At 44.4% G+C, this 24,962-nt stretch overlaps 3 protein-coding genes across 3 annotated transcripts; 2 read left to right on the forward strand and 1 right to left on the reverse strand.

The window, feature by feature from the left end:
* The first annotated feature begins 2,487 nt into the window (after window positions 1–2,487).
* LOC140221073 (uncharacterized) lies at window positions 2,488–3,039 on the forward strand. Its single transcript, XM_072290391.1, has 2 exons — window positions 2,488–2,920; window positions 3,032–3,039. Exons 1-2 carry the CDS (start codon window positions 2,488–2,490, stop codon window positions 3,037–3,039), a joined length of 441 nt encoding a protein of 146 aa, XP_072146492.1.
* Window positions 3,040–4,766: 1,727 nt separating this feature from the next.
* LOC117839754 (homeobox protein knotted-1-like 7) lies at window positions 4,767–9,213 on the forward strand. Its single transcript, XM_034720165.2, has 5 exons — window positions 4,767–5,287; window positions 5,421–5,546; window positions 5,673–5,817; window positions 8,291–8,553; window positions 8,656–9,213. Exons 1-5 carry the CDS (start codon window positions 5,003–5,005, stop codon window positions 8,905–8,907), a joined length of 1,071 nt encoding a protein of 356 aa, XP_034576056.1. The 5' UTR covers window positions 4,767–5,002; the 3' UTR covers window positions 8,908–9,213.
* Window positions 9,214–9,730: 517 nt separating this feature from the next.
* Window positions 9,731–12,394, reverse strand: LOC117839755 (uncharacterized). The gene is made up of 5 exons (XM_034720166.2): window positions 12,100–12,394; window positions 11,905–12,001; window positions 11,627–11,715; window positions 10,372–10,483; window positions 9,731–10,209 (listed from the first exon to the last, which is right to left on the reverse strand). Exons 1-5 carry the CDS (start codon window positions 12,250–12,252, stop codon window positions 9,998–10,000), a joined length of 663 nt encoding a protein of 220 aa, XP_034576057.1. The 5' UTR covers window positions 12,253–12,394; the 3' UTR covers window positions 9,731–9,997.
* Between the last annotated feature and the right edge of the window lie 12,568 nt (window positions 12,395–24,962).

The following is a 24,962-nucleotide window of genomic DNA, read 5'->3' on the forward strand; positions in this document are numbered from 1 at the left end:
GTCATCGTTCACCCGATCCGCCGCCGCCCACCCCGCCTCCGACCGGCCCCGCCCCCGTTGCCAGCCAGCCGGCGGATGCCGCCCTCTGCCCCGCTGTCGTCGCCCGCCCGCCCACGTTGCTGCCGGCGCAAGGGTAGGAACTCGCACCTGGATCCACTCGTGCCAGTGGCTCCCGGCATCGCTGATCAATTACCGTAGCAGCTGAATAGCTGGCTGCAGCAACTGTAGCAGCTGAATGGCTGGCTCATAAGCTGCAACAACAGCCAGCTCAAGCGAACAAGCCCTTAAAGTTTAGCACTGGTATCCAAACATTGCTAACTGTGCATTGTTTGATTCCTAGCTCCGCCGCTGATGCAGCGCCCATGGTCCGGAAGGCCTTGCTCCCATGTTACCCACAACAGGTCTGTGACGCTAAACAGACAGTTGTGCGTGGTGCGGCCTGACCCCGACTGGCGCGAGAGAGCCAGCAGGGAGGAGCCCCAGCGGCCAGCGCTAGTCGTTTGCAGTCGAGGTCATCACGTGTGGCTCGAACCTGTCGAGCGTTCGTTCGTATTGGGACAACGGGACGTTAGGTTTGCTTTCTGCTCTCCTTTCGTCATTCCGTGCATCTCTCGTGTCCCTTCCGGCGGGGCCCAACGACAGAGCCCGCGGGGTTGGCGCTGGCTGCTGCTGATCCGTCGTGTCTGTCAGTTTGGGCCCAAGTCTCCCGGCTGGGTCCACGAGCCGGTCCTCGGCCTCGTGACTGCCTTTCACTTCGGTCATTCTTTGCCTTGCCGCGCTGGGGCCACGGGCCGCCAAACATGGGCCCTGTTTTTTCGCAACCACCTCCTCGCCGTTTGTCATAAATCAGGCTTTTTGAGCTTTAATAAAATTTGTACGGTGAATTATCACTCCAAATACATATATTATAAAAATATATTTATGATGAATAATTATACTTATTTGATGTCGCAAAATTGATCCTTTTTATATAATTGGTCAAATTTGAATATTTGATTTAGAGCAAAACTACAATGATTTGAGAGAGAGAGTAAATTACTCCTTTTAATGAACTGGTTGTTCACACAAAAAAATAATGTAGTGAAAGGACCTCTAATTTAGTTATGAACACCTAAGTAGCATCCTATAGATCTAGGTTTAACTTTGGTGAAGCAAATTAAATAGATCAGGAATAAAAAATTATATAAAGAAAGGTTAAAGCTTCCCTGGTGACTAAATGTCTTTCTCTGACCGAGCGGAGCCATGGAAAGACACAGAGAATTTCGAAATCAGCCAGGGGACTCACCTGGGAGTGTGAGTGGGTTGAGCATCCCCGGTGGTTAGCTACCATCCTCATCCATCACATGGATTACGTTTGATCCGGCATCAAATCACCAGGTGAAGTTGACACTGTCCCATGCACAGGGAGTCGCTGGTGGACTAAGCACGTCATGAGCACGATTCGTGTAGACTCTGATATGACTCGCGCTAGATATGGCATGCGATCACACGTAGAACAGATTTAGGCCTTGTTTAGTTGCCCAACTTGGGTGCACCCAAATTACTATAGCAACACTGTAGCGTTTCGTTTGTATTTGTAAATTATTGTCCAAATATTGACTAATTAGGCTCAAAAGATTCGTCTCGCAAAGTACAACAAAACTGTGCAATTAGTTTTTGATTTCGTCTACGTTTAGTACTCCATGCATGTACCGCAAGTTTGATGTGATGGGGAATCTTCTTTTTGCATAGTGCCAAAGTTGGGAGTTGGGGGTGAACTAAACATGAAACCAAATACAAACGATTAGATCAAATCTCTTTTCACGGGCACACGATCCATTCATCAGGAGCCGTGATGGAAAATAGGTACTGGTCAAATTACTCCGTGTCATCATAGCCCTAGATCTTACACAATACAGGACTTCGAGGCCTCAACTATTATGTCAAGGAAATGTCGTTCCTGAGGGCCATATCTAGCAAAGATCTAGATGATCACTTGGGATCGAGACAAAATAATATGATTACTACTTGATTATTTATTAAAAAAGAAAAAAGTCCATTTTTTATTGAATTATAGCCTTGGTTTGTTTTCGAACTCAAAAACCAAGAATTTTGACCATTCAACTGTGTAAAAGTTTAGGACATGTCACATCGGATATTTAGATACTAATTATAAGTATTAAATATAATCTAATTATAAAACTAATTGCACATATGGAGTCTAATTCGCGAGATGAATATATTAAGCCTAATTAGTCCATGATTTAACAATGTGGTGCTACAGTAACCATTTGCTAATGATGGATTAATTAAACTTAATAGATTCATCTTGCGAATTAGTATAGGGTCTGCAGTTAGTTTTATAATTAACTCATGTTTAATCCTTCTACCCGAACATTCGATGTGACATCTCATAGTCACCGACTGCCACGATCCACCCGTCACCTAGCTGACTCGGATGGGCCCCACACGTAGGCCTCTTGCCTTCCTTCCCTCTCCCGGACTCGGATGGGCATCCTGAACGACGTCGCCGTCGACTGCCTGGTGCGCGTCTCGCACGCCTCCCGCCGCGCGCTCCGCTGGGTCTGCCGCGGCTGGTGGAGCACCGCCTCCGCGCCGTCCTTCGCCACGGCGCGACGAGCTTGGGGCCGCGTGGTGAGGGCGGAGGCGAGGCCGGTGGGGCAGCTCGGCCAAGCACGAGCGCGGGTGAGGTGGCCAGCGGCGGCAGGAAGGAGTGCGGCGGCTGATGTGGGGGCGGGAGCCGGGACTGCGGCAGCCGACGTGGGGTGGGGATGCGGCTGTGACCCGCGCGCCTTCGAGTTCGTCGCCGACATGCACGTCCTCGACGCCGCCACCGGCGAGTGGCGCCGCGGCGCGCCGCTGCGGTCGGCGCGGTCGTTCTTCGCGTGCGCCGGGGCTCAAGGCCGGCACGACGCGCGCCGTCTGCGTCGGTGGCGGCGAGAAGGTGGTGGTCACCGGCGCCCTCGACGGGGAGGGCGGCGGCGGGCGCCATGCGCTTTGTGTGTTCGACGGAAATGGCAAAATGGCAAAGGAATTTGATTGATTCGGACGAGACAATAGGCAAGGAAAGAACTCAAAGAAGAAAAGAAACGGAACAGAGGCTTCGCTGCTTCACCTGGTCGTCGTCGTCCAGGGGATCGAAGAGCCCGGCGTCGTACCGGAATAGGCCTCCTGGATCCGCTGGAACGGCTGCTTGGCCTCGCCGGCCGCGCCGGGGTCGCTCGCCCGCCGGTCCGGGTGCCACTTTTGCGCGCCCACGGCAAGAGATCGGAACGGGTCAGCGTGTCTGTTCGAGAAACCAAAACAGAAGACAGAGAGCCCAATCAATCACCGGCGCGCGGGCCGCCGCTTGCACAGGGAACGGGGAACTCGCCATCGCGAGCCTCCGGAGGCATTGCCGGATCCGGCCCCGGCTCCGGCGTCCATGGGAAGGCGCAGCAGCAGGCGGACGGCAGCGCTACAAAGGCATCGAATTCGGGAGGGAGACGAGCGATGGGTTCGGCGGCGGGGAACGCCGGCTTGGCGGGCGGGCGGGGGAGAAGGGGGACGCGAAGTAGCCGATGGCGGCGGCGAGGAGGCCCGCGCGGACCAGGCACGTCTTCCGCGGAGCCGGAGCCGGCGCCGGCGGCATCGTGGACACGTGGGAGGAGAGGAGAGAGAGAAAGGTGATGACACGTGGATCCCACATCCATGTGTCATCCACAGCGAAACCACCCTTCAATGCAATACAGGTGAATGATCAAATGGGGAAGGTTTCAATCGTTGGATGTGTCATCCACAGCGAAACCACCCTTCAATACAATACAGGTGAATGATCAAATGGGGAAGGTTTCAATCGTTGGACGGCGGAAGATTTCTGGTTTTCGAGTGAATGATCAAAATCAATTAAAATCAGTTAGATGATAGTTTGATGGTTAAAATGGACTTTTCTTTTTTTAAAAGCCAGCATTGACGTGGGCATGTATGCTTAACATGAAACAGTCTAAAACATGCATCATTTACTTGCTAAGTCAGAATTGATACGAAACGACATAAACAAGATAACAGAATAAAATTATCCTAATCAATTACATCATCAACCATGGATTGCACATGCACGCACTGTTTATTACAACTTAGAGGTGTTTGGTATTGGTGCTAAACTTTAGCAGTGTCACATCGGATGTTCGAATGTTAATTAGAAGGACTAAACATGAGCTAATTATAAAATTAATTGAGATGAATCTATTAAACCTAATTAATCCATCATTAGCAAATGGTTAACGTACCGCCATATTGTCAAATTATGGACTAATTAGGTTTAATAGATTCATCTCGCGAATTAGACTCCATCTATGCAATTAAATTTTGTAATTAGTTTATATTTAATACTCCTAATTAGCATCAAATTACCGAGGTGATACGTGCTGGGTAACCTTAACTTAAAAGTGGGCATAAATGAAAAACATCAACGTTTATACACTGCGCTCTCCTCGAAATCATTTTAATTTGAAGGTCCAAACAGACCGTCGCGTTGTCAGCACTCAGCAGTAGCACGTCCAAAACACAGCAATCCTATACACTGCTCAACGCGACAGCACACGTAAGCCAGCGCATTTCGCCGTGGGAGCACTCGCTCTCGCCGTGAAGCTCACACTAGTCTCCCTCCGGGCTCCGGCTGCTTTTTGCCTGATTTGACGTTGGACATGACGGCCACCAGACCTCGCCTCTCCTTTCTTTTCCTACTTCACCCCCTACCCTACGCTAGCTCTATGCAAGCTCATCCCTGTGCCACAGCCACTCAACTCGAGCACAGCCACAGTGCCACCTCCTGTTCCTTTCCGTCTCCACTGTTCCTGTTCGCCCCTCCTTTTATTTATCCCCAACTTCCTCTTTACTACTGTACTGCAAAAGATCTCTAGGCTGAAGCAAACAAATCTCCATGCTCAGCCCTAGGTAGCTATTCTCTTCTTCCTCTCCTCCCTCTCCTCGTTACCAAGATCAAGAAACCTACTAGCTGTTGATGGAGGATCTCTCGGATCTTGGAGCCCATGGCCACCCGGGCGCTGCTGCAAGGCCGCCGCTGTGTCCGTTGCCGTCGTCTTCCAAAGTCTCCGTGCAAGTCTACACCATCCCTAGCTCAACCGCCGGCGGTGGAGCTCGGGCTCAAGTTGTTGCACCGGCGGGACATGCTTCTAGCGGTAGCGGCCATGGCGGCCGCGTCGGTGATCTAGACCCGGTCAAGGCCAAGATCGTCTCCCACCCTCGCTACCACGGCCTCCTCACCGCCTTCTTGGACTGCCACAAGGCACGCGCGCCTATCGATAAAGCTCACGCACGCACATATATGCCCGATCGCAAGCACAGAAGCGTCGCTGCTGGCCTTTTATTATGTAGTAGACATGTGTTGATTCCTGTTGCATGTGTTCGTCTTGCTTAAGGTCGGCTGCCCTCCGGAAGCGGCCGAGGAGATCGCCGCGGCGGCGCGGGAGCGCGAGGCGTGGCAGCGCGCGGCCGCCGGCGACGCGCACACAACAAGGCCGGACCCGGAGCTCGACCAGTTCATGGTGGAGTACCCAAGCAAACCTCACATGACCTCATGGGGATTGGGGATCATGAAGAAGTGTTATTCGTTTAATTATGGTTGTTTAGTTTGGTCCTTGGATACATGAATGTCTGTATACCGTGATCAGGAATCTTACATCGAGCTGCTTGTGGCGTGGAAGGAGGAGCTGAGCCGGCCGCTGCGGGAGGCCAAGGAGTTCCTGACGACGGTGGAGTCGCAGCTCAACTCCATTGCTAGCACCGGGCCACCCCTCGGAGCTCCCATCTCAGCAGGTAACTGACCTTCAGAAGTTCAGCGCTTGTCCCTTTGTATAACTGTCTGAGTGTATCAATTGAGTCCATAGTTACCTCGTCATCTCAGAAAAAAAAAAACCCACCACAGGAGCGGATGTGAACAAAATGGATTGTCAGATTGTTTGCATTTGTGATGACATGCCTAGCTACATTTTTTTTATTTTTCATATTGCAGTCATAGCGGTATTGGCTTAATTAATGCATTTCTTAAGTCACAGTGCTTCCTTACCGATCAATATTACGTGTGAAATATATTGCCTAGGTTTATTTATGCGACACATTCTTTTTTACCAGTGACTTGGGGTGTACTTTGGTAGCGTCGTAGCAAAGTGATGAACAGAGCATCACTTGTCTACATGCTAGCTATGGGCTACTCCTACATGCTCCTACATGTATAGTCTTGCTCACATGTCCGGTCTCATATACTGTTCCCTGACTGTAAGGCTCCGCTTTACCGATTATAAATGTGAAGAAGCTGACAGCCCTTTGGGGCAAAATCTTATGCTTGGATTTGTTACTTTGTAGGATGCAGGTCTAGGGACATTGGGACAGTAGTGCTACTTTTGCTTGGAGTGTCAAAACAACTGTGCTTCCCTCTTTAATAAACCATACATGATACAGCTGCAGCGCATGCTATTTTTGGATTTGTGTCTTCACTAACTAGCATAAAATCATCTAATTCGAAACCAGTAACACCTTACCAAAATACATTTGAAATTATATATCAGGTTTTGTGCGAGTGTATCAACAACTAAAAAGATGAATCTACACATTACATGACGACTTTCATGTAATGTCTGTTTAACTAAATCGACATACTAGACTAGCATGCCATGATGGGCAATCCTCGCTGTCTTTCTCGGAAAGAATAGTGTATATAACTTCTGAAAAAAAATAATGTGCTAGATTATGGAACTTTTCTTTGTGTCACAAGTAAGTGTGTGGGTACCATCAATTGGCACCACATATTCTTCATGTTGTTACATTGTTACTTGTTCTTTCAAAAACCCAAAATTTACCTCGAGATCAGCTGCATAGCAGTTTTGAATGGAAGCACTGGCATGGATTAGTAATCGCAAGCCTTGGTGGTTATGACCATAAATCAGTATTGTTTCATTAATAATATGAATAACTTATTTGTATTGTTTGGGTTCGTTTTGTGTAACATGAGCTTTGGTATATGACAATGTAGGCTCGATTGTTGGGTCCTCTTGTGGATATCTTGTAAAATCATATCTTGTAGAATATATCATAAACAAGAAAGTATATTTAATGCAAGTATGATTAAAAGTCTAAGCTTGTATTGCTTATTTTTCCCAAAAAAAAAAGTTTCAGGGTTGGACTGAAACACCCATGCTACTGTTAAATCTGGACTAGAGAATGAAGCTACATTCCTGGGTATTAGAATTTTCAAATATGGCGAATCTATTTTTTTTGGCTGTACTAAATTAAAGAACAATAAGCTAAACTTGACAAAGCATGGTCCTATAATTATATATTTTTCTAGGCTAACTAAATTTTGCATAAATTCTGCTGCAGTCACGATTACAACTAGATTATTAAAAAACACCGAGATAATTCATGATATATAATCTTAATTAGCTCCATGTACAAAGAATGGTTACGAAATTAATTCTTAAGTTTTAATACTTTTTTGTTGTTGTATGCAATTTGTTGGGGTTCTTATAACAATGATATTTCATATGCTTGGTGCAAAAATGAATATTATCAACACCTTTAGTGCGAATTAATTATCAGATTAAGAGATACAGAATGTCCAAATTACTGTAAAAAAATATGTGCACGTTTTCCTACAATGAGTATTTTGTACTATACCATATCTTTTTTTCCCTTGCCTATTAACATATGTTATAGGTATTGCTTTGGCTATATGTGATTAATATTCTAATATTTTTTTACTTTTTTATATATATAGCCCGCAACAACTTGTTAGTTGGCAAGTGTCAGAACATATTTATTATGAAGTGGGACTGTTGACTCTGTAAGTCAAGCACGGTCAAACTGTTCACTACTACTGTACTGCAGTTGCCTTTACTGATCCATATATGAAAGGATCCTAAATTTCTTAGTGCTGAACATGTATCATGAAATAGTCTTCTATATTATGCATTCTATTCTACAAATGATGAGATCCACGAAGCGAGTTGATGTGATGGTGTTCAACTAAGAACTGACAAATCTGTCACTGTCACACAAGCTATACATGTGTTTGTGTTTGTCATACTGGCCTATGCGGGACGTTACCTATTAATTCCACAACTGCAAGGTCTTTCCGAAATAATGGTCTCATGTGATTCGTCAAATCATTAATGCGCCATTGTTCATGGTGTTTCTGTTGGCTCGTTGATTTGTTAATGCCAGTGTTATTTTCTCAAGTAACTTTGTGAGTCCTAATCAGTAATGAAGTCTATTAAACATGTGGCTGTATCAGATGATAAAATTGGACTAGATAATTTGTCCGACGAAGACGACCAAGAAGAAGGCAGCGGCATGGAGTCAGAGGAAGCTCTCGGCATCGACTCTTGCTCCGATGACAAGGAGCTCAAGAGGCATCTCCTAAAGAAGTACAAGGGGTGCTTGGGCAGCCTGAGGAAGGAGCTGTGCAAGAAGAGGAAGAAAGGCAAGCTCCCCAAGGAGGCCCGGCAGAAGCTGCTTAGCTGGTGGGAGCTGCACTATCGATGGCCCTACCCCTCGGTACGTGATCAATGGAAATTTAGGGTCGTACTATTCGTGTGCATCTATGTGTGGATCAGATTGATGACATGGAGGTGCCGCGCCATTGTTGCGTGCATGCAGGAGATGGAGAAGGTCGCGCTGGCGGAGTCGACGGGGCTGGAGCAGAAGCAGATCAACAACTGGTTCATCAACCAGCGGAAGCGGCACTGGAAACCGTCGGAGGAGATGCAGTTCGCGGTCATGGACGGCTTCCACCCGGTGCCGCCGAACGCCGCCGCCGCGCTCTACGTCGACGCGCGCCTCGTGGGAGCAGCGCCGGCGATGTTCTACGCCCGGCCGGATCATGGGGCTCATGACCTCTGGCATAACTAAGCCCGACTACTACGGTGTGTGCCCTGCAACCTGCATGGCACAGTTGCGTTGCTCTATCGCCATCGCACCCCAAGAAACTTGTGCGTGTCAGGACGGCATGAAAAGGCCTCCTTATAGGTTTGCAGAGAGCTTTGGATACTGCTTGTGGTTGGTAAGTTAGTTTTCGGATGAAGCAAGAACTGAAATTACGATCTGGAGATAGCAGGTTACTAGCTAACGAGAGGCTTTTGTATGTAAGTGAAGATTGAACGGCGAAGAAAGACCCTGTTCAGTAGACAACCAGGTTCGGATTTTCAATTCATGTAATGGATGGATACCGGCCGGATGGTCTCCATCAGTGAGATATTGTAGGCTCTAGGCTGTAGCCGGATGCCCCCGCGCAGCCGCATCGTGCAGGGTTGCAGGAGCCGCGCATGCAGCCATGCAGGCCGCAGGCCGGCAAAGGTCGGCGCGCACGGCACGGTGCGCGCAGTTGCGACGAACACGCGAGCGAGGGCTACACGGCCGCACGCGCCTCCGTTCTCCTCTGGCCGCCACGCCTGCCGAGCGCGGCGGGCGCACGGTTCACGCGGCCCGGCGGCGCCGGTGCGCCGCTCAACACCTAGCTCCCTGCTGCGCCCGCCGTTCTACGTCCTGGAGTCCGCAGCATGACGTGCCCCCGCCGGCCGCGGCCGGGCGTGCACGCTGCGAGCTAGCCTAGCTGGCTACTGGCGCTGATAGCGTTTGCGCGGTAGCATCCCTGAATTTGACATTCAGATCGAGCAGGCATCATTTCCGTGTTCTCCAGTCAGCAACAAATTATTCTGAAGAAATTAATGTCATGTAAACTTGAAAAGGAACATTGATTCATGTACACATAAGCACAGGAGCTAAAACCACCCGTGCTTTTCTGATGTACACAAATTAGTCGCAAACACCTGCGGTCCAATGCACAGGCATGTCTATGACAAGCACTACATCAAGAGAGAGTATGGACTAATTCAGACATCTGACCTGTCTAGCAAAGTACATACATGGACAAGCCTTCCGTGTATTTCCTCAAGACCTATTTAGCAGCATAGTAAAGTTTCTCCGCACGCCATTGACGCTGTCAGCTGTTAGATTTTTCGACTGGGGGCTCTTGTTTTGAGCCAAGTGAACCGCTACCTTCTGCCTCCGCTCTTCCAGCTGTGAAAGGTTCAACGGATGATCGCAGACTTTCTGGTCCTTCCGCAGCGATTCTCTTGCACAATGCATCGCAGTTGCTTATGACTTCAGTTAACCTGCCCTTCAATTCACCAACTTCGATCTGCAGCGGATGAACTGTGATAATGAGCAGAGCAATATCAGCAAGTAATTTGTGATGCTTCCATGATAACAGAATACGTTAGCATCGCTAGTTTTGCTCCCAGCTGTCGTACATGTGATGGATGACCCTCTTTTACGTATACAGATGAAGAACTAGAATTAGCAACCCATTGTTACCTTCAGCAAGGTTGTGGGAGGTGGATCTCATACTGTAGAGTGAATAATTAAACCGCTGGAGAAGCTTAACAGCCAATGCATCAGCCGTTTCTATCTTGTTTTCTATTTCCTCCTGCACCAATATTTCTCATATTAGACCTTCCCAGCACAAACTAGATGAGAACAAAATCATAGGAGTGAAGCTGTACAATGCTGACCCAGATTTCTTCAGTTATGCTCAAAGCAATCCATCCATTGGTAAATAACTAAGTACGGCTTGTGCATTAACATTGAGCATCTAGAATTCATTAGTTGACAACGCTTTCATAGCATAACAGTCAGCTACTTAGCTCCCCAGACCCCAGGTGAGGAAGCTGCTGACAGTGGCACCAAAAATATGTCCCTCACAAACAACCCCAAAAAATACAGGGAGGGCGCCGGCCTGTGGTAATGATGCCTATGGGGGTGGGGCCAGGTTTGGGGCCTTTTCTCAATCAGTTCACTGAGAAATGAGAATTTCTTAGTAGTGGGGCGGTCTTTCCCCACCGGCTGAGTTTTTTTATTTTTGAGTTCATCAGTTAAGTTCCGCATTATACTTTGCAGTCATGCATATCCATGCAAGTGCTATAGTTCAAGAAAATCAAAAGGGGAAATCAAATTAATGGGTATAACTGTAGGTTCAACAAATGGCAAAAACATAATCAGTACTACGGATGATATTAGTCAGAACAGTGAGGATAAAAGGAACCACAGAAAAGATGTATTGGTTGTTCAGAAGGTAAAATATGAAAATCTTTTCTTTCAACTTTTGTGGCAACAAATCCAAAAGACAATGCCTAGGGCTCTAGGCTGATACAGAAACTGGTTTTTGCTGATTATTTTGATATTAGTACGAAACCTGTATCATATAAATACACAGGATCCTACTATCACGTTTGCATTGCGGCAGCAGCACAAGCAACACAGAGAACTATAAGGTTTAGATAATTGCACAGAGATTTATCTAAGATATTCACCTTGTCACCAAGATGTTGTGTCACCAAACAGAACAATTGCAAACACAAGAAGCAAGATGCTTTATGTCGGCACAGGGTGACACATTATAAACTGTAAACTGATAAACGAACCACCAACATACCCAAAATGACAAACTAGTATGAATACAAACATGTTTGCCCCGACAGTGAAAAAATTTCTTGGACGAGAAATGTTGTTCTTTGTTAATTCTCAACAGCATCAAACAAAGAGAAATCTCTCTTTCAGGAATTCCACCTACCTGCTTTTGGCTAATTCTTTTGGCATTCTCTTCTTGCCATTCACGGTACATCGAGAAAAGCTCAGCCAGGACATTCGGGTTCAGATTTCCTACAATTGATTACCAAGACTCACATAAGCTCCAGCAAGAAACAAGAAAATTAAAATGTTTGCTGCAAACTTTCTGGGGGCACAGTGTATATGTCCAACTACACATTCCCAAACACAAGGACTATACCAAATCTCCCCCTGCATAGCAATACACTAGCCTAGCAAAGTAGCAGCATGGCAGCGACTCACCGGAGGCAGCAGAAGAGGTAGAGGGCTTCCGGACGAGGATGTCGGTGAGGCTGCTCTCTGCCTCCGATTCAGACTGAGAGCTCAACAGCGGCGGAGCCTACAAATCCCCAACAACAAAATCCCAACCGGAGCCCAAAGGGTTAGAAGGGAAATCCTCAGGGATAACAAAAGGAGACGAGAGAGCTTCGTGATTACTATGGTGAGGGATCGGATACGGCGGAGGAGGGGGTCGGCGTCGGCGTCGGCGTCGTCGCGCCGGCCCTCGGACACCGTCGTGATCTCGTCCGCCCACGGCGGCCGCGGCTGCTGCAGCTGCTGCCTGGAGAGGAGCGATTCGGATGCCCCCATCAGGAAGGGGCGTAGCGCAGGCAGGGGTGGGTAGACGGAGAAAGGCGGCGGGGAATCGCCGGGGCTGGCCGTATGCGGCCGCCGGAGTTGGATGGAGGCACCCGGTGAGGTAGCAGTTGGAGAGCCGTTCTTCGGGCCGCTGTAGTCGGGGGACGGACCGCCTTTGTGTTGGGCCTTTTGGTTGGGGCAGGATGGGCCGCAAAGATTTACTTACTGGGCCAAACTAAACTTCACGTCAGTCTTTCTTCTCTCTCTGTGTGTCCCCCAAACTAGGCCGAACTTGAGCCAGGTTATAGATTTTTTTTTTTAAAAAAAGTGGGTTTGTCTGAAACTCCCTCCTCCGTTTTTATTTATAAAGCGCACACATAGATTCAAACCTTACAATCTTTAACAATAATTTGACTATTAATTTTTTATTTTTATAATGTAAATTTTATATGTTTGGATTTGTAATCAAATATACTCTACAATAATTATAAATTTATAATCATAAACAATTAATATAAAATAAATGAATGGTCAAAGTGTTATTTGGAAGACCGTGTCGAGTTATGACATGCCTTATAAACATAGATGGAGGGAGTGATTGTAACACCGACAACACTGAATGAATGAATATGAACTAGCTTAAGCTATCTAATTCAAATGCTACTTTTTGGCTAGCTAGAAGAAAAAATATAGAGTAAACATGGACATTTCGGCAACCATGTGTAGGGACCAGGCCAGGGCAATGTCGGCATCTACGCATCATAACATGTAGCAAATTTATGTGATCTTGTGACGACGACAACCACCACCGTTAGAGCTTCTTCAACGGTCTATTCATTTTTAACTTTCTATTTAATTATCTATCCAAGTTAGTAAAAAAATTTCTCTCTGTATTGAATTGCTCACTGGCTTGTCAAGTTTGGTGAGTGTTTAGGTAAGTTTAGCAAGTCGGATGGAATGGAGAGCCAGATAGCAACTCTGTTAAACCACGATTTTCTTACCGGCCTACCAAATTTTAACTTGGAGAGTCAGATAGTAATTATGTTGGAGTTGCTCTTAGCACAACTACGCAACCAAACAATCCATCGGCCTGTTCGGCTGGACTTATAAGCCGACTGAAAAGCTGAAACGACTGATTTGTTATGAGAGAAAAATACTATTTGGTGGCTGATAAGCCGAAAATAACAGGCACCAACTTAGCGCACCTGCGCGCACATATACCTCACTCACACCAACTTAGCGCGACTTTTATGACGTGCATATATATAAATCTAAATATCGAAGACAGTGACACTAGGATGATTTATTTATAAAAGATAAGACACGTTTGAATGGTGTCCACAGCTTGATTAAGACACGAGTTAGACGATGTGCCATGGTTTATTTAGCATATATATTTGGTCCCTACTTAACTATGGCTAGTTATATCTATTTTAACTTTCTATCTCATGTATCGTAGAAACATATTTTTAAGAAATATTTTTTTATGAAATATTTACAGGCAAATACCCTCACATAAATACATGCACACTCAATCTTTTAAACACATGTACCTAACCCTAACACTATGGATGCACACTCAATCTTATAAACACATGTACCTAACCCTAACACTACGGATATCTCTGAGATTGATGAAGTCACTACCGGCACTCACTATAAATGGACACTTCGTCTACCACTAAAATAATAACGTCGAGTAAATCCGTAAATCCTAGGATATAACCAGACAAATGCGAACACACGGGTCGAGTTGAGAACTTATATACTGATGAGCCAGTTCCACGTAAAAAACCTTACTACGTGAAATACTTTGCGGGATAAACAATATGTATACGTCAACCAAGCATACTCTAAACTTCATTTTACACCCGGAATAACATTTTGCTTAATTTTAGCTTAGCGTAAAAAAAGGGGGCTTATTCTTGCATGCGTACGATGGTATATTACTTCCACGAATATATTTTGCAGGTTGCAGGGTTCGTCCAAGAGGAGAGAACTTTAGGGGACACATTAGCAAACATGAGGTGTGCGGACAAAGCGTCATGTCGAAATAATCCACTCAGATTCTTCACCATCATCATGTCCCCCGGCCCGGCCCCAAGCTTTATTCCCGTCCCCTCCCCGTTCCCATCGCCATACATCCCATCCCCATCCGGTATCCTATACTACTGCCGCAGCTGCTGCGCCACGCCCTACGAACGTACTCCTGCGTATACATCTCGTTCTTGACCGGATTCGACGTCTCGCTTTCGCTCGCTCTGTGCCTTTGAGATCCGAGCCACGGCTGGATTGGATGCACTCACCTCACATCTGGTGAGCAAGGGTACTGTACTTTAGTGGATTGATGGGATCAAGAGCACTCCGGTTAACGACCTTATATAGACAAAATTCCACTGAAAAGAAAACTATCAACTATTTCTTTTTCGTTGAGGATTGACCTTAGGTAGAAAAAATCCTACTGAAAAAACCTATCGTATCGTCTGTCTAATAAAACTTGCGACAAATCTTTTACATACCTTTTAAAAAAAAGCCATCAAGTAGTATGTATAGTTGTAGCTTGTTTTCAGTAGAATTGTCTAGTGTTTGGTTGGCTCAAATGCAACGTAATTTGATTACGGAAGGTAACGAATCTCATGGTTGCGATGGTTGGTAATCAATTGACACTGTAATCGAATCTCTTACATAAATAATATATATAGAAGCCTGTTATCCACTCCTTCCCCACCGTAATCGGATACAACACCCACACCATAATTTGATTTCGTTACTAGAGTGCAACCAAATAAGAAGATAATCACCCATTCCACCATCAAATACACTATAATCTGATTCCCTTTACGTTTACGTAACCCTAGCACGAACCAAAACATTGTCTAAGGTCTAGTACTAAGGTTTTAATTTGATAAGTGTTGATCATAATAAGATTTTAGTGGCGACTCCTCTAATCTAGAATCTGTCGATCTTACGAATATGTGTGTGCTGAGCATGTGGCGGTGGTGCATGAGTTCCTACGTTATTTTATTCGTGTTAGGTCAAAGTCCCGACTGATGGGTGCGTGAATTTTTATTCTAAATGCTTCGCTTGCAATTTCCCCACAAGCCAAGTGATGGCTGCTGTCACGTCTATCCATAATCTAGAACTCCACGATGTTATTCTAGGATAATTAATTTTTAATCAGTTATCTTGTCCTTCTACAACTTTTTCCCGGCGTACGGACTCAACACGCGAGGAGTATAAAAGTAAGCACCATATCATTACAGTCACCGATAACATAATGCTGCTCCCCCCTTATCTCCATGCAAGCCTTAAGAGAGACAAAGCTTTGTGACTGATCCGATGGTTAGATCCTAAGGCGGCTAAAAGTCTTCTAAAGTTGGCTTGTGCTTAGCTAACTAATTGCTTAAAGACATGTCATGTGATGTGCTCACAAAGCACTTTAGAATAAAGCTAACATAGGAGGTCGTACAAAACACAGCACTGTTAACTTATCTTTTTGTCCAATGCAACGGAGACTAAGCCAGAAATGATTTATGGCGGGTGAAATTGGCACCCACCAGCACAAAGGTGACCTGAACCGCTAGGCTAGTACGCGCCAGCACAGATGGTTCTGTGCTGGCGGGCGATCTAAGCGCCCGCTAGCATAAATGCCGTCCAGATAAAGTCGCGAACAGTTTCTTCCCCAACCAACCTTCCATTTGGAGCTTACCTGATAGGAGCTCGGGACAAACTCTAAAAATACAAAATATAAGGGAGAAGGTTTTACTCTTATTTTCTTTGAAGGAGGTGGCTATAAAAGGTAAGTTTGTGCCATTCCAATCTTTTTTTTCAACTTCTATCCATCATTTCTAGCTTCATTAGGTTGTCATCTAGAAGAGAGAGGAGGACAGAGAGAGAATGATTAGACATAGATTATTTTGTAAATAAAATTATATGATCATATTATAACCATTACAATGCTATGTTTTTCATTTTAATATAATATAGAATTAAGTTTGATTATATTTTTTTACTTATTAATTATTACATCCATAGTTTTAATTAATGAGTTTGATTGAATTCAATATATAATTAAGTTTGATTTTTTCCTTCTACTTGTTAATTATTACATCCATGGTTTAATTGAGTTTCATTTAGGGTTATATTTCTTCCTACTTATTAGTTACTACATCCATAATTTAATTGAGTTTACAGAATTGCGACCAATAGCTCATTAAATTAGTTAATATAACATAGAATTGTTGTCATAGATTATTAAAGATGGATCATATAGCATGGATGTATGGCATACAAAGATATTCGTATACATTCATGTCAGATGTATCAAAGTTTGTGAAGGCTGCGGAGAAGCACGCTCGCATTTGCAAGATAAAGCAAATACGTTGTCCGTGTTTTGACTGTAGCAGCAATATTGTATGGGAGGATACTGATGTCATCAAGAGGCATTTGATAAAGTGAGGTTTTATGGATGGATACACAATTTGGTCCCACCATAGTGAGGCAGGATGTACTTTCAACAACACAGACATCGATACTGCCTCTGATAAAGTGGGTGGTGATGATGCAAATGAAAATAATCATGTTATGATGGATGATAATTATGACCGTGGAGATTAAAATGGTGATCAAACAGATGCGCGTGTGGAACCACAAGTAGACGAGGAACGTGATGTTGATATTGAGGACATGTTGCGCCATATTGAACTGTAAGTGTTGCTAGGGAGTGCTAAAGGGTTAGAGAATTTTGAGACACTCAAAAAGGCAGCAAAGGACCGTATGTATGAGGGATGTTGGAAGGAGTGGACAATGTTGCGTTTCGTTCTTCATCTTCTGATCCTGAAGGCTAAATTTGGTTGGTCAGATAATAGTTTCAGTGATCTCTTTACTCTGCTGGCAAGTTGCTCCCGGAGTCTAACTTTGTGCCAAAAAACACATACGAAGCAAAGAATATTATCAATCCATTAGAGATGCGTGTGCAAAGAATACACGAGTGCAGGAACCACTGCATATTGTACCGCGGTGAGTACACAGCATTGGAAAAGTGTCCAAATTGCGATGCTAGCCGTTACAAAAGTAATGCCGATTTCTGTGAGGGCCGTACCGGTTCCTCCATCGGGAATACGAGGAAGAAGGGTACAAAGAAAAGTGCTGGTGCTCAAGTGGAGGATAAGTCCTGTATAGGTACTAACACGATGACTCAACACAGAGTCTGTGCCGTGGTGATGTGGTACTTGCCGGTGGTGGACCGTCTGAAGCGTTTGTTCTCAAACCCAAAGACCACTGAAATGATGACTTATCATGCTGATCGCCCAGTAAAAGCTGGCGGAAAGCTTCGACATCCTTCCGATGCTCGCCAGTGGAGGACCTTCGATGCCAATCATTTAGAGTTTTTAGATGAAAAAAGGAATGTATGGTTCGTATTGCGCACAGACAGTATGAATCCGTTTGGTGAAAGAAATAGCACACACAACACATGGCTAGTGCTGATGACCATACACAACCTTCCCATATGGCTATGTCACAAGAGAGAGTTTATTTTGCTAACCATTCTTATACAAGGCGTGAAACAACCTAGCATCGACATAGATGTTTTCCTTGAGCCATTGATGGAAGATATGCAGAACTTTGGGAAGATGGGGTTCGGATGTGGGTTGAGTATAGACAGGAGCACTTCGTACTAAGGGCCATTATCTTTGTTACCATCAATGATTATCCCGCCTTATTTGCCCTGACAGGTCAGGTAAAAGGTAAGACAACATGCATAGTTTGCTTGGATGGAACATTATATGTGTACCTTAAGGGATATATGAAGACAATGTTCATGCGGTACATGCGCTTCTTATTGAAGACGCACAAATACAGGATGAAGGACTTTTTTGATGGTATAAATAAGAATGATTTTGCTCCTAAACTGGCTACGGGTAAAATTGTATTTGAAATGTGCGAGAAGGTAAGTTCAAACTCGATAAGAAGTCATTAATGGTGCTGATAATTCGAAAAGGGGAAGAAAGCAGGCTGAAACTACAGATGTCGCAGACATGCCATTTAAGAAGATATCTATCTTCTTTAAGTATTTTCCATACTGGCGAGAGCTGGCGATGTGCCATGCCATTGATAGGATGCATCTTAAAAGAATGTGTTTGATAGCACCATCGGATTCTTGGGCATATCAGGCAAGGCAAAGGACGGACTAAAATCACGTAAGGATTTTGCTTGACCTTTAAATCAGGCCAGAGTTCCACCCGCAAGAAATTCCTAATGGTAAGCAATACCTTCCCCCAGCTAGCTACAACTTAACACCATATGAGAGATTGGCTACGTGCAAGTGCTTGCGCGGGTTGAAAGTGTCAACTGGATTCTCATCCACCATCTGATCACTAGTCTCATTGAAGGACCTGACGCTTGCCGGCTATAACTCTTATGATTGCCATGTGATGATCACAGTTTTTCTCGGTATTGTGATCCGGGCTATCAAACCAGTATTCGTAAAGATGGTTATCACACGGATGTGTTACTTCTTCAACGTGATTTCGCAGAAAGTGATTGATTGTGTCAAGTTGGCTGGGCTTCAGTTGTTTGTGTCGGAAACTCAGACCCAGCTCGAGATGTGCTTCCCTCCATCCTTTTTCGATATTATGGAACATCTCATGGTCCACATGGTCCAGCAAATAACTGAACTAGAGCATATGTACTTCCATGAGATGTGGACAAATAAACGGCTCATGTCAATTCTCAATGGATACATGAGAAACAAGGCCTTTCCAGAGAGCAGCATGATCGAGAGCTACCATACAAAAGAGACTGTTGATTGCTGCATAGATTACATAAAAGATAGGAGAGCTATTGGTTTGCCGGAATCTCGACATGAGGGCAGATTGTCCGGGAGAGGTACCATTGGAATGAAAAGATTTATCGACAAGAACAACCAGCAATTGGAGAAAGCGCATTCAAGTATTCTGCAACAGCTCACAGTAGTGGAGCCCTTCATCGAGAAACACCTAAATGAGATCTGTAGAGAAAGTAATGGTCACTCCGAGGATTGGATGATCAAAGAGCAAAAGCGTCATTTCTCATCATGGTTGAAGGACCATGAACAACTAGTTGAAGGAAATTTCACAGATGAACTAATATTGACAAGGTTGGCGTCTAGCCCATAAAGCAATGTCACCTCATGGCAAGCATATGAAATTCATGGATACACATTTTATACCACCACAAAGAACAACAAAAGCATGACATACTAAAACAGTGGTGTTCGCATTGAGGCAATTGATACATCCAAACAGAACATAACTTACTACGGTTTCATAGAGGAAATATGGGAACTTGACTATGGAGAGAATACCCGGATCCCTGTCTTTCGGTGCCAATGGGTCAAACACCAGATTGGTGTTACACATGACAATTATTGGTTGACTATTGTAGACCTAGCCAATGTATACAAAGATGACCCATGGGTACTCGTTGAGCGTGTTGCACAGGTATTCTACATAACCGACCCTATGAATGCAAAGAAGCACATTGCCGTCCCTGGAAAATAAAGGATCCTTGGAGTTGAAGGTGTAGTGGATATTGAGGATTACAATCAGTATGAGAAATTGGACCTGTTCAAAGACCACGAACGAAAAATCAAGCATGTTGAAGCAAGCATTGATAAATCCATGAAGCCATAGTTACGTAGTGACTGTGAAGGAAGAATCGTTAAAGGATAAATTAACACTTCTTATTACTTATGTTGTAAAACTTGTTAATTATCTTGTAAGACTTTATTGATGCTGATTAGATTTTATTATCTTGTAATTGACCGCCAGCATAAGAAAAGGGTAGGGGTACATCCATGCCACAATACAATATAATCAGTTTCTATAATAGTGTAAGTTCGTACATCAATACTTAAAGGTCCTATAGAGAACAAGTTCAAATCCATAAGAAAAGGGTAGGGGTACATCCATGCATGCTACATGTTTCATACTCTAGCTCGCTTCATTAGATATGGAATATAGTTAAGGTCTCTAATCGTCCAGCCTAGAACTTCGTCAAAATAAGTTAGAGCACGGATGAGTGCACTCTCCTTCGCTTCACATAGACAATCACATACACTGCTATAAATTTCGAACAATGAAGACATTAACTGATGTGGCCTATAGAAAGTGAGATGAGCCTGTAACTTTCAACTCTGGTGAACATCAGGTTTCCACCCATGTAAGTCAAATCAAGCACATCCAAGACTTGATCCTGAATCGCATGAAAGTTCACTGCCGCAATGGTAGTACCAAATATATCCTAAAAGATGATAATAACATGATGAAAGTTAAAAGATGTAATATAACTAAAGTTAAAAGAATAATAAAAGAATGTTTCATACCATACCATGTTGATTAAGCTGACAAAGCCTCTCAGTAGTCACAATCATATTGCCTTCTTCCTCCTCGAGCTGCTTTATTCGAAAATATGACAAGTCTGGCACAAGTACCCAGGATTGTTAAGCTGCTCTAGGCAGGCCTCCACGACATTCCTCTCAAAATTTACCCTATTTGGTGCTATTTGACCCTATGCGGCAATTGAAACCATCGGGATGCCCTCTTCTAGTGACATCAAGGTGAAATCTGTATCTCGAACAGGTACTTGAAAAGAGAGATGTACTCTTATAAAATAACATTTACCAACAACCTCGGTTTGCACTACAGGAGAAGTGCCACTATAGCTTTGACAACATATTTGAGTCATCTAATAGGGTTGATAAGCTACATTGTATGTAAGTAAATTTAGAATTTATTCATGTTAAGTAAAAAATAAATTAAAAGAAGGAAAGAATATTACTATGTTGGGAACTGGTCCGCTCCGTCGATTGCCTGTTGGCAAGTAAATGGCGCCACTAGGGAAGTGAAGTCATGGATGACTAGCGGAAGGGTTCTCGAATATGTATTGTCCCCTGCCACTTCCACGGCGGCCACCTCCATGGCTGCCACCACCACGAGGAAATGAATTTCCACTCGCCATAGTTAGTCCAAACTTTCCAAATAAAATTATAATAAGATATAGGTGGTTACACAAACATCAACTTCAATGATAATTACGCCAAAATCGATTAATTCACGAAATGCTAAGAATAAAAGATTGTCCAAAATAATGGAAGAAATTTACAATTGTTGATTTAGATCTCATGTACATTGTTATAACTAAAATTGATACTAGAGGCGGCTCGACATGGAGGAGGCAGCGCTCGGGGAGGCGGCCCGACGGGGATGAGGAGGCCCGGCGGTGAGTAGGCGGCGCTTGGGGGGAGGCAATGCTCGGGGAAGGAGGCGGCTCGGTGGGGATGAGAGGCAGTGCTCAGGAAGGAGGAGGCGCTCGGGGAGGTATCTCGGCGGGGACGAGGAGGCCCGACGGAGATGAGAGGTGGCCCGGTGGGGAGCAGGTGGCGCTCGGGGGGGAGGTTGGCGGCGCTCGGGGGCCGTGACGGAGTCGGGCAGCCTAACAGCGTGATTTCGTTCACAACACCAGGACTTAGAAAATTTCAGTCGTTCCTCCGACCTTTGTAGGGAGGCATCAATGCTAGCGGACACTAATGCCGCCTACCAGCACAACTTTTCTGTGCTGACGGGTGTCATTAAGCACCCGCCAGCAAAGAGTTTTTTAGCAAATTTTAAACATTTTGAATACTTGCTAAGTAAGTTCAAAATTGTTTGAAACTTCTACACCTGAACATAAATATTTTATAGTGCTTGTAAAAATTATATTTTTATAAATAACACAAAAGTTTTTGAGTAGTTAGTTCACATGTCACTATAGGTTGAAACACCTCATGAGTTATAGGGTGATCATGACTTGGATATTTATTTCGAAAGAACGTACTGTTACACTATCTCAACATTGTCTTATTATTTTTGGTCCATGTTGGTGCACTGGTAAAGTAGTTACATGCCAATTGTCATCATCATGTACCTGCATACACGTTCATATACTAGCTAGTGATATATTTGTTGTTCACATGAAGATGATAAACTCCAACTATTGTTTTCTGTATAGAACGATGACCAATCCCTGGTGCATTCCCCGCCACGATTTCATAGAACATCTACTCTGTATGAAGTGGAGGTAGCTGCCTCTGCACCACAACCTTCGGCTACTACTGCTTTTAGTAGTAATCTGAAAAGGAAACGTGGGCAACGAAGTCGAAACCAGATCCCTGAAAAAGGTAGTCTTGTAATAGAAGAGCTTGGCGGTAAAGGTGAGCCCATATTACCTGAAGGGATATCTGATAGGTTTCGGAACATATGTGGCGCTGTTGTTAGGGATAAATTGAAGACCTGGATCACAACTAGTAATTGGATGAAGGTTTTTACCACTACAAAGGATGTATTGTGGGCCACAGTAAAAGAGAGGTTTACTTTTTAAGAGGAATTTGCAAGAAACTTTAGCGAGGACCTCCTTGGGAGATGTTTCAGGAATTGGAGGTCTACTCTTAATAAAGAATATGTAGAGAAAGGCAAGAATGCTAGGGATGATTTCGGTAAGATTTCTCTAGAAACGTGGGAAGAGTTCAAACAATAGAAGAACACGCCGGAAGCAAAAGTCATGAGTGAAGAAAATACCGCGAAGGCTATGAAAGCCACCGAGAACCCTCATCACTTGGGTGCGGGAGGGTACACTTCCAAGATCGCTAAATGGAGGAGAGAGGAAGAATAACGGAGGAGAGCTGGTTTACCGGATATGTTTGCAGGCTTGGATGAGCGCAGGAAGAATTGAGTACTAGCTCGAATTCTGACTGTAACACTCAACGCCAAGGTTAAATTCCCTCAATAGAGCTAATTTATGAGAGGTTGTAACAGCTCGCCAAGGTACAAAAGAAGAATCTTTGGAGGCTCTACAGGAAGAAAGATCAGCTAACCGCCGCGATCGGAACCGTGGAGCACTCTAGGCGTGTTCGAGGGATATCATCAACATTGCCTTGGGGTAAAGAATTCTCCAACGACCAAGCAAACTATAGGAAGCGCAACCGTTATAAGAAAAACTTTGAAGAGAAGATGAGAGAAATTGCCAAGCAGAAGTTCTTAGAGTTCTTGGCCAACCATGCGATGAGCCAAACGATGGCTGACCCGACAGTATCCCATGGTCAATGATAGGCAAAACCAACCATGCTACTTGCCCAGACAGGATTCGTTGCTCCGAGTAGTGCTGGCTCCATTGCAAACGTGAGGTATCCTGTTGACAATATACAAGTGGATACACCATGCATATTGGTTATACTTTATGGAAGAAAACAAAATAAGTTTCGAGAGGTCGCAACCGGCATGGCAATAACGGGTCACGTGTTCCCAAAGGCACCCCCGCCAGAATACGCCTGGGTGCTAGTTGTTACAGTGTTGGATGAGTCGTGCGAGATAGACATCCCTACTGATGAGGGGATTGAGGTTCTCAGTGATGCGATGAACCAGTACATACTGTGGCATCCCTGAGATATCGTTCTGAATGCATCGCAGAAACCTTCTAGATTCAAATGTTGACACGGAGTAGCCGACGTTGTCACATGTGCAGGGAGCTAACAATGAGGACGAGCAGCTAATGCTATCGCCTGTCCTAAAAACTCTCAATGAGAACGATGGTACATCAGCACTAGAAGGCGATGAACGGGTAGATGATTTAGAAGTTAATGATCCAACATCGCCTTCGCCATAATCTCCACCTCCCGAGAGGCCACCGGTACCTCGTATGGTCAGCACATATGAAAAGGCTCCATTAGCATACGTCGACAAGTTTTTAAACATACTGAAGAAGAAGGCTTCTTCTTCCGATGAAAAATCTATAACTCGCAGTGCCTCTCGACAAAAGGAAAATGATCAAAACCTCAATTTCTTTGCGTCGGATGATGTCCGAATGAATTATGAGCATGGCAAACCATTCTTGTATCGGTGAGATCTGTTGGAGGGTCCATGGGATCATGAAGGCAATGAAATAAGGCATTCGAGCAATCACTGCGCATGTCCCAACTAAGGTTTTACCTAGCGTTCTCCCATACCAGATTGTGGTCGATTTTGAGGATTTGCACAGACTTTACCGTCGACAACATCTCGACGTGAATCTCATTTCCGTATGGTGCTTGTAAGTCCACTTGTACCACATACAAAAGTTTTAAATACAAACATATTTTATTTCAAGTATCTGAGCAACCTATTCTGCAGGATGCAATGGGAGGAGGAAGAATTGACGCACGACAGGTTCAAGGTAGCGTACCTTGACCCTGCAAGAATAAGCGAGCCAGAGCACAAGCTCAAAATGACAGAAATGATCAAAGCACAAATAGAAGCAGCAGTGACACAAGCGGAGAAAGATGCAATAAAAAAAGCCCACAAAGAAGAAATGCACAAAGTGTCTGTATACATTGTGAAAATAATGAAGAAAAAGGCGGGCAAGGATTATATCATGGCTCCTTATGGTTTTGAGTAAGCTAGTTTTAATTACTATATATATATACTAGATGCTATTTGATACCGTATAAGATATAAATTATTTTAATATAATGCAGAGACTACTGGATTTGCATCATTATTTTACCCAAGCTAGGAGAAGCAGTGGTCCGCGACTCAGCCAGCTATCATAGAGATAGGTATAAGGATTCCGTAGGCATTATACAAAAAAAAGTAAGACATTCCTTGGCAGTGCTTAAATGCATGGTGACATTCTATGCACCTAAGTTGTATTACTAACTCTTGTCTTTATAT

The sequence above is a fragment of the Setaria viridis genome, chromosome 9, assembly GCF_005286985.2.
Source record: "Setaria viridis chromosome 9, Setaria_viridis_v4.0, whole genome shotgun sequence".
Classification (NCBI taxonomy): Eukaryota; Viridiplantae; Streptophyta; class Magnoliopsida; order Poales; family Poaceae; genus Setaria; species Setaria viridis.

Coding starts and splice junctions, on each gene's coding strand:
- LOC117839755 (XM_034720166.2), bottom strand. CDS start 12,252: ATGGGGGCATCCGAATCGCTCCTCTCCAGGCAGCAGCTGCAGCAGCCG. Junction 12,002..12,099: donor GTATCCGATCCCTCACCATA/GTAATCACGAAG, acceptor GGGGATTTGTAG/GCTCCGCCGCTGTTGAGCTC. Junction 10,484..11,626: donor AAAGAATTAGCCAAAAGCAG/GTAGGTGGAATT, acceptor ATATTGGTGCAG/GAGGAAATAGAAAACAAGAT.
- LOC117839754 (XM_034720165.2), top strand. CDS start 5,003: ATGGAGGATCTCTCGGATCTTGGAGCCCATGGCCACCCGGGCGCTGCT. Junction 5,818..8,290: donor CGGAGCTCCCATCTCAGCAG/GTAACTGACCTT, acceptor TGGCTGTATCAG/ATGATAAAATTGGACTAGAT. Junction 8,554..8,655: donor ATCGATGGCCCTACCCCTCG/GTACGTGATCAA, acceptor GCGTGCATGCAG/GAGATGGAGAAGGTCGCGCT.
- LOC140221073 (XM_072290391.1), top strand. CDS start 2,488: ATGGGCATCCTGAACGACGTCGCCGTCGACTGCCTGGTGCGCGTCTCG.